Source organism: Carassius gibelio, chromosome A9 (genome assembly GCF_023724105.1).
Source record: "Carassius gibelio isolate Cgi1373 ecotype wild population from Czech Republic chromosome A9, carGib1.2-hapl.c, whole genome shotgun sequence".
NCBI lineage: Eukaryota > Metazoa > Chordata > Actinopteri > Cypriniformes > Cyprinidae > Carassius > Carassius gibelio.
Genome location: NC_068379.1, coordinates 26934735 through 26948389, shown reverse-complemented (window position 1 = coordinate 26948389; position 13655 = coordinate 26934735). Strand labels below are relative to the sequence as shown.

The 13655-nt window shown below is 37.6% G+C and overlaps 1 protein-coding gene across 2 annotated transcripts in view; it reads left to right on the top strand.

Annotated features, from left to right (window-relative positions):
* LOC128020283 (fidgetin-like) overlaps window positions 1-11262 on the top strand; it is a 57601-nt gene extending 46339 nt beyond the window's left edge. For both annotated transcript variants that reach the window (XM_052607124.1, XM_052607123.1), the window contains exon 2: window positions 4930-11262. In XM_052607124.1, the coding sequence (XP_052463084.1) occupies window positions 4938-7151 (2214 nt within the window). In that variant the 5' untranslated portion in view covers window positions 4930-4937 and the 3' untranslated portion in view covers window positions 7152-11262. The remainder of the gene's footprint in view (window positions 1-4929) is intronic.
* The last annotated feature ends 2393 nt before the right edge of the window (window positions 11263-13655 follow it).

Genomic DNA, 13655 nt, shown 5'->3' with positions numbered 1-13655 from the left:
GACTGGTGAATTAAACAAAAGGGGGTTTTGTGTGAAGTCAATCAGTGGGAATTGAGCTTTGAGGCCTCAGGCTGGCTCCAGACATCCCTTTAGTACAAACACAAGTAATTGTATGACTCTTCAGATTACATAGAGGAGAATTAATGCTTCTTAGGGCTGACGTTTGCTCTGTGCCTAAATCTGCTGAGCTGCCATGCTGTCTTCTAAGATAGCAACTAACTGGAACCTCACAAGTCAGCTATTTGGTGTACCCTACATAGGCAACTCTAAGCATAATACAATTTTTAAGAATTTTTATTTTTATTTTTTTATGAGAACTTATCATAAAGTGTTATAATTTTATTTATTTTTTATACAAAAATAAAAATCATTATTTGTGTGTATAGATATTCATTTGTTAACATTAGTTAATGCATTATTTATAAGCGGTTTAATCAGTGCTTTCAAATGTTATAAATATTTACTAAAACAATGAAAATTATCTTTTTTCATTGAAATTAAGCTTAAATATAGCAAAATAGTTAACTATTTTAATGATAGTTAAATTAAAAGAAATGCTGCCTTAGCAACTACCTTAAATACTTTTAAGAATTACTAACAGGAAATAAATAATAAAAAAATTAAACCTAAATAGTAAATATAAAAAAGGCTAATTCATAGATTTAATAAAAACTATTACTGTATCTAAATAATACTAAAATAACAAAGATAACAAAAAAAAAAAAAAAAGATTTTGTAAATGTTGAAATCAACATTGTTTAATAAATGCAGTAAAGTAGCATACATTTTTTTAGTTCATGTTAATGTTAACAAATAAGATTATTTATTAATCTTAATGTTCACTTGAACTTTTTCTAATAGATTATTAAGATCGGATCTATTAATATTATTCAGTTGACCTGAGCTGACTTGAACTAACAATGATTAGTTGTATTTTTATTAACAAACATTAACAAAGATGAATAAATACTGTAGCAAATGTATTGCTTTTTGTTGCATGAAATAATTTTAACTAATAGCACCTTGTTGTAAAGTGTTAACTTTATTTGATTTATGTCTGGCCAATTAATTACTTTATCATCAAGGCCTTATGAACTAGAGCATAATATGGTAAACTAAGCACATTGTTAATCAGATTGCTAGTCGGCATGTTCCCTAAGAAGTTAGCAAGCTCACCGATGGCAGATTAGAAAGGCTTGACTGATACTTTTATACCTCTAGTAGCAATAAGTATGTGTTTTTTGTGTTATTTATGTTTGTCACAGCGCTAACTGAAACTTGAGCACCGAGATGATTTAGTGAAGTATAAATTCAGACTACACATGATACATTTTCTGCTTCTCTCTCTCTATCTCTCTTTCTGCCTCTCGTTTTCCTCCTCCATCATTCAGTTATAATCCTCAAATATTTCTCAAACGGTGGCATTGCACAAAGCTCTCAATTTAGGTTTGAACAAGCTATAGGGACGACACTGTCTGAAGGGTCAACGTAAGCATATTGAATAAAAATAGAAAAAAGCCATTTACAAATACTGGAACATGCATGAGGTGAGCACTCGAATTCAAAGTGTCCAGATCAACTCCCTGTTCTCCTGTAAAATAAATCCTTGATGCCTCATTTCCAACTGCTTTAATCTTGTTGAGAAAGGTTTTATTTTTGTAATGGCTCGGTAATAGTGACGGGAAGTGAATTTGTTCTTTTGTTTGAGCGTAGTACGTTTCATAAAACCCATCTAACTGCGAGAAGAGAGCATTGTTTGAAATCTGTCTGTGTGTGCAGCGCAGGATTTCAACCTCTTGAAATGTCTGTCTTTGTTGTAGAGCAAGTTAACACCCACATTCCTCACAAAGACCTGCCTGTGAGAGAAGCCATATATATATATATATATACCAAAGTGGAACATGAAAGAAGAGTAATAAATGCATTAACAAGTGGATGTACAGAGGCAGGGAGATAGTCGAACCGCTGAATTCCCAAGGTAATATTCGCCGGAACAGCAGCCGCACGCTTTTTGCACGATAAAAAATGAAAAGCTTGTCCTTGGATGATGGCAATTATGCTTCCAGTGTTTAATAGGTTATTAAAGGAGAACAATCAATATTAGCAAGCAGATATTTTTATTAAAAATACTATAATCTGATATGAGAAATATTATTGCAGGTATATTTTATAGTCAAAATTCATGTCAGTGAATGTTTCATATTTTTAGTTAACCTGACATTTGTGCTATACAGGAGTAAATACACTTGAAAAAAATAAATGCATAAAAAATAAATCAATTTTGTAACCTGAAAAGAAAATCATGAACTGAAGAAAAATGTAGAAAAAAAGAGATAAATAAATCAATATCAGCAAGTTGCCAATGCAACACTTCTCCTTTTAATTCAGTTTAAATTTATGTACTAATACAACTAAAACCAAAAATAAATTAATTTAAAAAATCATAGTCGTATATAAAAAAAACAACTACTAAAACACCCCAAATTAACTAAAATTGAACATGTAAAATATAAAAATAAAAACTAAATTCAAAATATTACTAAAAACACTATTATAGTGTCTCAAGGATACTGCTATTAAACTGCAACATGTTGAATGAAGTAGAAAGACTGAAGTAGAATTTTCTTGTAAAAAGTAATCAATCTTTTATTCATTTACCTATTCGAAAAATCAGGTTTTACTCTGCACTTTTTCTTCTTTAATGCAAGGCAACAACAACAAAAAAAAGCTAACCGCAGTGTGTAAAATTTAATTTGTTGGCACAGTTAAATGCATGGGGATCTGTTGAAAAAATGTGTTTCAGATGTCACTTGCATTGGCATAATTGCATCAAATAATTTTATTTTCCACAATTGCATGCAGCAATTTTAGATTTTCAAATGCTCACTCTGGGACCTGCTTTTGTAAATTGATTAAGGGAAAGTCTGGCTCTGATAATGAAATGTATTTATCGCTAGCAAGTCTTACATAGGCATTGCATTGCTTATCAGTTGATAATCATACTAGAACTGACATCTGTCTAGATTTGGACTTTATTAATGGGCTTGCTGGCATGTCTGCCATGTTCTTGCCAGCTTTCTTTTGTCTTCAGCCTTTCTTAGTCATTAACTTGTGGGCCTGACAGCCTTGCCAGCCAAAGCAGTGATCCCTTTGACTAAAACCTTGTAAATTAACACAATTAGCTCAGCATCATCCTGCTAATTAGCTGTGTGTGTGTGTGTGTGTGTGTGTGGTGTCTGTCCAGGCTGCTGGGGGATTCAGGCAAAGGAAAACCACATGCCCATCTTCTATTGTAGAGAAAGTGCTCTGATACACACACAATACACTGAAGGGGTAACAAAGGGGATTTATTTATAGAGACGTAGTAAGTAGACATCACCGACTCTGGAAATACGAGTAGGGCTAGGTGATATAATGTTATCATTTTGCTGCCGATGCGTAATTAAGTAATTTTGTAATGCAGGGATTTCTTTGTGTCCTGCACTGCGTTTTCATATATTAAAATGTTCTATTAAAAATATAGGCATATTTTGCATTTACAAATGTTATTAATTAGCTGAATGTACTGTATATCGATCATCTGTATCATTTATGATCACATGCTACAAGAAGTGATCATCTGTTTATATCATGTTTTGAGAGGTATGTTGAGTTTGCCATTGAATACAGGGACAGTCTTTAGGTAATTTGACAGGCTTTAGAAATGGACACATGACTAAACGCTTATAAATGGTGTCTTTTTCTGTGACGACATCTTTCTTCTTTGTGCCGTGAATAGTGTTTGTGAGCGCTTAGGCCCAGTAAGCTCAGATAAGCAGGAGGCGTGAGCACAATAACACGCCTGCTGGACACTGCAGCCAAACACTGTTGTCATCAGAAGTCTATCTACAGACGGCGAGAGTGCGTGTGCGACCACCCCCGTCATCTCGTCGGCTCTTGAGTAAATGTCTCTTTGATAATCCCATGCTGTGTCTAAGATGACAGCGTATGTAACTGCTTGTGTTTGCAGATGGAGTTTGGGATTAAACTTGATGGTGGCTTCTGAGCCCCGGAGCCAATAAAAGACAGAGCCTGCGGAGAGAAAAGACCGAGAGAAAGAGACAGAGCCCAATGCGTCAGCGTGAAAGGGAGAGAGAGAAAGGGGAGCATTACAGTGAACTAGAGGGAGGCAGGCATGTTTTTTTTCTTTCCCCTTTCCAGTTCCCTGTGCTCCAGGAGGCGGACGGCAGACAGAAAGCTGTTGTAATTCATGCCGTGCTGTGAGTTTGTGTGATGAAAGCAGTAGAGCGCTGCCTGGGAGATTGCTTTGCTGCACTCCTCCAAGCAGATTCGAAACTGTCTGGGACTGCTTTAGATGAGAGTTGGATTATAGAGTGACCTGCGATGTCTGTGTCACTCGGCTGTGTGCAGGGTGCATTATACTGTTCTAACCAGGTGTTGGAGGCCCAAATCTGCACTTTTCCAGCGATACCAACTGTAAGCAGTGCCTGCGATATGAAGCCAAGGCTCTCCGAGAGTTAGATGGGGGGGAAAATGGAAATAATATGTTACTCTTGTTGTTGTTTTTTAAAAGCAGTTGCTTATTGGATCATTAATTCCTAAGCGTCACAAAAGGAAAACCCTGAAAACCCCAGTGGTCGACCAATGTGTTTTTAATGACTAACACTGAAATTTTACAATATTTATATTCACAGTTCTATAAAATTATTTGAAAATATTTTTTATAAAATTATATGCATGATAAAGTCTTTAAACATTATGTAATTAACATTTGCAAGCCATAACTGTTCAACAAATAATACATTTTCTACTCACAGTTATCAGATAAATTTCAGCCATTTCAGATGAATCAGCATGGCAGATCTATCAGTCTCTATTCATGAGTCCAAGTTTCTCACACCTGCTTGTTTTTGTTTGTTATTTGTTTAGGCTTAAAGATGCAGTGGACCCCAGAGCATGTGCAGTGGGCCGAGCAACATTTTGACATCTCATCCACAACACGTTCCCCTGCACATAAAGCAGAGGCTTACCGTGGACACCTGCAGAGGACCTACCAGTATGCCTGGGCCAATGACGATATATCAGCACTGACGGCCTCCAACCTTCTGAAGAAATATGCAGAGAAGTATTCTGGTATCCTGGAGGGTCCCAGTGAGCGGGCGCTCCTGTGCTCGTACTCCGAGAGTGCCCCAGGACTCTTAAATGGACGCAAGTCAGAGAGTGAAGCATGGCAGGAGGGGATCTACCCAATGAGCTGTGCTGCAGATGTGGTTTCTGTAAGTAAGAATGGCATGACTCCCGCCCTGCCTCCTCCAGATGTGACGGCAAGTGTTGGCACCTCCTCTGGGGTGGCAAGTACCTTGAGTGAGCCCAGCTACTCCAGTAGTAACTGCGGGAATCATGCGTCTACTACACTGCATTCGGGGATCTCCTCTCAGGAATTCGCGAGCAGTTACAATGGCTCGTACTTGCATTCCACTTACAGCGGTGGGCAAAGCACACCCGCTCTCCCGTCCCCACATCCCTCACCTTTGCACAGTGCTGGGCTCCTTCAGCCTCCACCCCCGCCACCTCCTACCCTAGTGCCCAGCTATAATGCAAGTTCCCCCAATCTCTCCAGTTACAATTACCCTCCAGCGGGTTATCCCCCACAGACTGCTGTTGCCCCAGGCTACAGCCCAGGAGGAGCACCCCCTCCCTCAGCTTACTTGCCCTCAGGCATTGCTGCCCCCACTCCCCTACCCCCTTCCACCCTTCCCGGTTACTCCTACCAATCCCACAACCATGCACCAATTGCACCAACACCTTTGAATGGCAGCTCGGCCAACACACTGAAAAGAAAAGCATTTTACATGACGGGCCAGGGAGATATGGACTCCAGTTATGGAAATTTCAACTACAGCCAGCAGCATTCTGCTCAAAGCCCCATGTACAGAATGCCAGACAACAGTCTTGTTGACTCAACCAGAGGGAATGGATTTGACAGGAATGCTGACACATCATCTTTGGCGTTTAAGCCCACGAAGCAGTCAGTGCCACAGGATCAGCAGCGGAAATTCGGCAGCCAGTCCAGCAGGGCACTAACCCCTCCTTCTTACGGATCCTCCAAAGGTTCCTTGGGATCCCTGCGCTCAGGCCAGTCATTTGGAAAGTTTGGATCCCATGTCTTGAGTGACCATGGTGACGACAGCAGACAGCATCACCCTCATTCCATTGGTACGGCCACTTCATCCAGCCACCCCGCTGAGGAGCAGTTAAAAAATAGCGATGCTAGTTTGGTAGAGATAGTCACTACTGAGATTCTGCAGCAGGTACCCCCTGTTGACTGGAGTGACATTGCTGGACTGGAGATGGCAAAAGCTACCATCAAGGATGAAGTCCTGTGGCCTATTCTGAGGCCAGACATGTTCAGCGGTATGGCCACATTACCTCGCAGTATCCTTCTCTTTGGACCTCAGGGCACAGGCAGAACACTGCTCGGCCGGTGTATGGCCAGTCAGCTTGGCGCAGCTTTCCTCATCCTTAGTGGCTCTGCTCTGGTTACAAAATGGCTTGGAGAGGGCGAGAAGATCGTCCAGGCCTCATTCCTTGTTGCTCGTTGTCGGCAGCCTTCTGTGGTTTTTATCAGTGATATAGATCTGCTGTTGTCTGCCCAGTTGAATGAAGAAAGTCCAGTGAACCGAATCAAGAGTGAACTCCTCCTCCAGCTCGATGGAGTTCTGAGCTCACCAGAGGAACATGTTCTAGTAGTATGTTCCACCAGCAAACCTGAAGAGATTGATGAGACTCTACGAAGGTACTTTGTAAAACGGTTGCTTGTCCCCTTACCGGATGCTGCCGCACGACACCAGATATTCAGCCAGCTGCTCTCACAGCACAACTACTGCCTCAGTGACAAAGAGGTTGCACTGCTTGTTCAGCGGACAGAAGGCTTCTCCGGGTTGGATGTGGTCCGACTTTGCCAGGAGGCCATAGTTGGTCCTCTCCACGGCATGTCCAGCACAGACCTTTCCAGAATGATGCCAGGTCAGATGAGACCGGTGTCATACCAAGACTTTGAGAATGTGTTTTGCAAAATCCAGCCCAGCATATCACAAAAAGAACTTGATACATACACTGAATGGAATAAGATGTTTGGTTGTAGTCAGTAAAGAGTGAGGGTGTAATGAAATCTGAGGGGTGACCTCCTTTGCTCTAAGAGGGGATTACAATTCAGCATTTTTTTTGCGTGACACATGCAATTAAATAGTGTGGTTATTACAAATGTAGACCCCTAAAGAAGAACCTGAAGGACTGTCAGATACAGTTGAATGATGCATGGCTGTACTTAAGTCAAGGTCTGGCCCTTTGCACATAATCCAGACAGAGAGATACTGTTTTCTGGGCTCAGTACTGCAGACGCAGAGCTCCACTTACCGAGGAACTCTGTAAGTCAGGACCAACTTCTTTGTGTGTAAATATCATTCTGCTGTTTTTGAGATTTTGTTGCTATGAAGTGCCTGAAGTGGTGCTTTATTGATTTGTATTTGTATTTGTTTGCCTCACCATCTACATTGGTGGCATGTGCTAATATAGAGAGCTTTAACATGAAACTAAATCAGACATGTTCTGCTTTTCATTCTTTTCCTTGTTTTTGACACTTCTCTCAAAATAACAACAGTATTCCTGTGCTTTGAATCCGGATCCTAATTTATGAAATTCACTTGTTTGATTTTCTTCAAAACCTCAGGAAAGTGATTGTGATTTGTACAGTACCTCAAAAAGGATTATGCGATAGCACTACATACTGCTGACTACATTTGGTTTGGTTTCTAATTTGCTTCTTCAAAAACTCTAGGTTTACCTCAACCATTAAAAAAATCAAAAGGATATGACTATGAATGTAACTAGAACATTTCTGGGTTGTTTGGAAGAAAAATTTGGGGAGTTTCTTTTTAATTCTTATTGTTCCTTCTAAATTATGTTTAAATTCCTTTGCGGACATTGCTTTAAGTTTCGAAAGCAGAATTGTGTTCCAGTATTGACAACAGCACCTGTTCCTCCCTGCATAGCACAGTTCAGACTCTACAACGAACACTCGAGTCAGAGATGGGCACTATCTGTTGTGTTGATTAGATTTGTCCAAAACCAGGTCAGTGCCAGAGAATGCAGTGGACTTCAACATTTGCGTGTTTGTCTTCTCTGCAGAATAGAGTTGGGGTAAATCACAACTTTACAAAGAGGCTACAAGATTCTTAAAGTGGAAATATTTTCACATTCTTCATAACACATTTACGTATGGTTCGTTTTTGTTTCGAACTCTGTCCTGCTGCTGTGTTGGTTGGTGTAAAGATATCTAAAGGATCACGTGTACCCTGCATTCTGTTCTACCTCAGTTTCACACTATTTTCTCTGCAACTAGAACAGAAAGATGAGAGCTTGGTTTCTTCAACCTCTTTAGGTTTGCTCTGCTCTGAAGCCTCCATAAAGAACAAGCTGCCTTTTTTCCAAGAAAGAAACGAGAAACGTTTGTCTCAAACTACCTGTGCAATTCCTCTGCTCTGAGTACCCAGACGACTGTAAACACCCCTTTGTGTTAACACACACATTATTGATGGGGTCTCTTTGGGGCCACTTACTGGGGCCATATTCCCTAAAGCCAGAAATGTACTCTACGCAAGTATGCAAGTGCTTATAGCAATGCAGGTTAGAAGAATGCTAGTGTTGTTGCTTTCCAAAATGCATCAGACTGCAAACTAGACCATTGCTAAAAATATACCCCAGCGATTTGTGGTCCAAGGTCACATATACATATGTTATTCACATTATTACATAACATTGTGAACTTTTGTAAAGCGTTTGGTCATTAACTTTTAAATGCATCATGTTAAAGATGCAATTATGATGTTGTATGTCCCAAAGAGTACATACTTTAAAGGCTTGGTATAAGGCGGCAAATTAAGATGCAGCATCAAGACAACTACTGTAACAGTTTATTGTGATATTATTGCTGAGCAAGTTAGTCAAACTCTTTATATTTTTATGTTTGTACACCCAGTTTCCTGGTGTAGACATTTAAAGGAAACTCTATCGCCCTTTTGAGTATGGAGGTATGTTACTTCCACAATATTGCAAGTATGCACAACATGCTCTTGCAGTACTTTAAACTTTTGCATTTGTGTACTTGCATACAGTATGTTTCTAGTTCAAGGTAGCACAGGATGTTGGTAAGCATAAGAGGAAACATTATGTTTGAATGTATTTTTTGTTTGTTTCTTGCTATGTTTACTTTCTCTGATCCTTTGAGTCAGCTTTTTTTGTCTAGCACTAGAGCTGGTGAAGCGATGTGTCCCTTTTTCTCACGAATCAGTTTTTCTCTGGCCTTTATATAATGTGTCTCAAATGTTGGAGAGGATGCACACTCAGTTTCAAGTTTTTTTGTTGTTTTTTTTACGTCCACTGTAGTGTAATTTGACTCCATTTTAAGGTGCTTATTTAGCAGTCGGAGGCATCGTTCATCCAATACATGTGTATATATATGACATCCTTAAAGAAATATCTACTTTTCTGGCAGACATCCAGATAGTCTTTTCTGTAGCTGAGACACCACTTTCTTCACAATGTTCGTAAAGTGATATGTACACCCAAAGGACTATGATTTCTAACCTTGTTTTGTCGTCTAAAGTGGAAACATTATTTTTCTTAAATGGTATTTTCATTCTGCTTTCTTGTTTTTGTTTTGATGTTTTGAAGAAAAGTTACTATTGTGCAATTTGTCAAATGCACTTTTTATGTTTTGTGTGTTAAAGCCTATCCCACGTAATTGTCAAAACCAAAGCGAACAAAGCTTTTTAAGATCAAAAGCTGATCTGTATCTCTGACGATTTGAATTCATCCACACTTTTAGGGAAATGTATATGGGACTTCACATTGATTTTACCATGTGGCCAAATAGCACTGATGAACAAATCCCGCACTGACCCTGAAAAGAAAAATGATCTTTTAGTGTTTCTGCAGGTGTTGTTTTTTTAATGTTTGTGGCCTAAATGCCCTTGAACAAAACAGATTCCTAATTTTATTTTTGAAAGCTCTTTGTAATTGGTTAAAGGAATGTTCTTGACAACATAACATAAATTAGGACAGAAAACATTTTTGGTCATGTCACTTCTTTTGAGACAAACCAGTACCAAAAAAATCTGTTTAATATTTACAGTCATTTACAAGAACAAGTACAAGGCCAGTTATTTTTGTTTCAAAATTATAGCCAATATTATTGCATTTACTTGTTAACATAAGACTAGTTTGATTTAAACTAATTTACTTTGCTAAAGCTGTATGCAATCTTTTAACCTCAATGTCATAATGCACAGTAAAGCCAATAAATAACAGGAATCATTGTGATATTCAGGCATTCATCCACTAGAAAAGTATTCCCACTTCAGAAAAGTCATTTCAAACACATTTACAGCTTTGCGCTGCATAATTCATGTAAGTGCTTTAACAAAAATGCTTCTGAACCCTCCAGCACTCTTTACTTCCATTGTAAGTGTTACTTTAACTATGAATTTTGATTTGTTTGTTTTTTTAACTGATGGATTAGTCCAAATTATTTTCAGTGGTAATCAATATTATGCTGTCAATAGAGCTTAACTTGTATTGAACCGGATCATTCCTTTAGCTGATGGCAAAGGAAATGTGGGAACATCCAAAAAGTACCATGTTTTAAAGCACATCTCCTATATGGATATAAATACAAAAAGATCACTTGATTTTGTTAATTTGCTGTATTAATTTCCTTTAGCGCTATTGTTGATGGTTGTTTCCTTCAAGTGGCACCAGTGTTTGTTTTTCAACCATTTTTCTTTATGACCATTTCTACCTCATTGCTACATATTGACATGTAGTACCTATGTTCTGTCTTTTTTGAATGTCACACATTTGTATTAAAAAAAATAAAAATAAAAACTTATAAAAACAATAAAAATAATAATAAAAAGGCTTGTTCTTTGATTTGAGCAGTCTACCTCAGAAAGACTGTGTCCGTACACTGAGCAGTGGAGTAGCTGCACAAACTGAAAACACACATTAGGCAGAGACGATGCACACTGACCACATGAACTCGACGATTCGTTATGCCGCCGCAATCTGGAATATTGTGGACTGTATAGGTCTTCTCTACATGCAGTTTTTTTCCTTTCATTTTTCAATTGAAATAAATCACTTTCCCCCCTTTGTGCACTGTAGTGTGCATGTGGATATGTGTGCACTTATGAAGTGTGTAAGTGTGCATTTTTATATATGAAAAGTGGTTACATTTCATATCCCATATTTGTACATTAGATACACTTCATGTACATTTGTTATTAGTATAACATTTTAAAACGCACCACATACGTGTGTGTGTGTGTGTGTGTGTACAATATTGCCATAATTTCAACGTAAATGTATTTTCATGTATGCATAGGGACAAAGGACAATAAAAGATCATTCAAATGCTTTTAAAATGTTGTTTTTCATTTTTCTTTGTTGCATTCCAGATAAATTACAATTTAAGTTAAAATCTCTGTTTTAGCTTTTCTGTATTGAAATTAAATTACATGGTAAATGAAAAGACATATTTGAGAGAGACCTATACACTGCACAATATAGCAAACTTTTTTTTTTTTGACTTTGTAAGAATGAAAGAAAAAAAATCAAATTATAACTGGGCACCAGCATAGACATCCAGTAGTGACCATTTTTACATTTATATTTGTCTATCAGTTTGTTTGGAAATGCACAATGTCATTCTCATGCATGAATGTGCAAATTTAAAAAGCTAATGGATTTCTTTTCAGGAGCCAGCCAATAAAATCAAATCTAATATGTGTACAAAACTATTAACTCGCTCCGATGCTAGAAAACTAAAAGTTCTTAATCCGTTTTAATAAGTTTTCCATCCTGTTTTCAACATTCAATACAAATTTTTATATTTATATATGTGCTCTGAATTGGTATACATGTAAAAAAAAAAAAAAAAAAAAAAAAAAAAAAAAAAAACAATCTTAAGTTCCTTCAGAAGTCTGTTCATGCACTATTTGGGATGGAGCCTTTGAAAAAAAAAAAAAAATGAATGAATTTATAGTAAAAGACTGATTAGTGGAAATGATTTTTTGCGACAAATTGAAACTTGAAAATCATCCCAACGTTTAACGTTGCTAAATGTTATATCATAACCATAGGTAATTTTTACTACTCAGTCAAGGCTGTGCACTTTTGCGTTTAACAAAACTGAAGCTTTTTAAGGACAATACCTGGAGTTTAAGCATGCACGCCTTAAAACGAGTCGTCCCGATGCTACTCAGTAATTACGCTTCTGAAAGATGACCATTAGCATCTAGTTCCAAAACCATTTGCTGCATTTCTTAAATACAGTTTCCATTGTTTGTGATATTTCATTATTCATCATTTCGAATAAGACATTCCATTAATGCCCTGGATACCCCCCCCCCACCACCTCCTTTTTTTTTTTTTTTTGATGGCATAATTATGTAGTTGGATGGTCTATGCGTGGGAAGCTGCAGTACAATTAACATTGGGAAGTTGGTGCATTTGGTGCCCATGGCTGTTTCATTTGTAAAGAGCTGTGTGTCATTTCCATGGCTGTACATGTTAAAATACTCTCTCTTAATGGATGCAATTCAACAGGGCCCTCCACACAAACGCAGGGAATGTGCTCGCAATGAGGGGACGAGAAGTATTTTTTATTGAGGTGATCATATTTGTAATTTACGTCTTAAATACAGAGAGAAGGTGAATGTCACATTAAGTTTGTGTTTATGGACTCTTAGTGGGAAGATAAATTAATCGGACACTAATGAGAGAATCATTGTGATTTCTTTCTCTTTTGACTGTACATTTCCATTTTATTTCAAATACCTGGAAGGTTGCCTCAGTGTTCATTAAAATGCAATTAATTCTGCAACTCTGCTGTTGAGAGCATGGTGTCTGCAAGTCTCCTTTACTTCAATATAGGTCACAGTGTGGCAGCCAATACCGGCTAGTGTTGCTGAGTCATGCATCGACTGATGTTGGCTTCTAATCAGGAGGCTTTAGCATCCTTAAGCTCGTCCTTAACGTCACACCTCAGGTATCACACATTTATATTGCTCGCCACTGTGTGCATTACTTTTAGTGCTTTATATTTTATTTATTCATATGATTAGGCTAATGAACATGTCCAATAGAAATGAGTCCATACATAAAAGGTAAGACGCCACAGGTGAACCGGGTAAAACTTTTTTTTTTTTTTTTTTTCAGAGAATAAATTTACAGCCAATTTAAAAATTGTTGCTTCTTTTTGTAATCATACAAAATTAATTAAATTAATTTCTAATTTTTCCTCCATAAATCAAAAAATACTGATAATAAATAATTTGGGAATAAAATCAGGCAAATTATGCATAAACTCTTCTGTAGAAATAGCCAGAATATAGACTGGAATAAAACTAAAGTTTGATGAGTGTACAGTATGTGCTAATGAGGAAAAAACTTTTCAAGAAATGTTATAAATTCAATCTACAGGCAAATAGATCGAATGCAATACACACTTTGTATTTTGGATGTTTTCTGTCCACTGGTCTGAAACGTTATGAAAATCCAAATTATTCAAAGTCTCAAAATTTAACAGAGCAAGA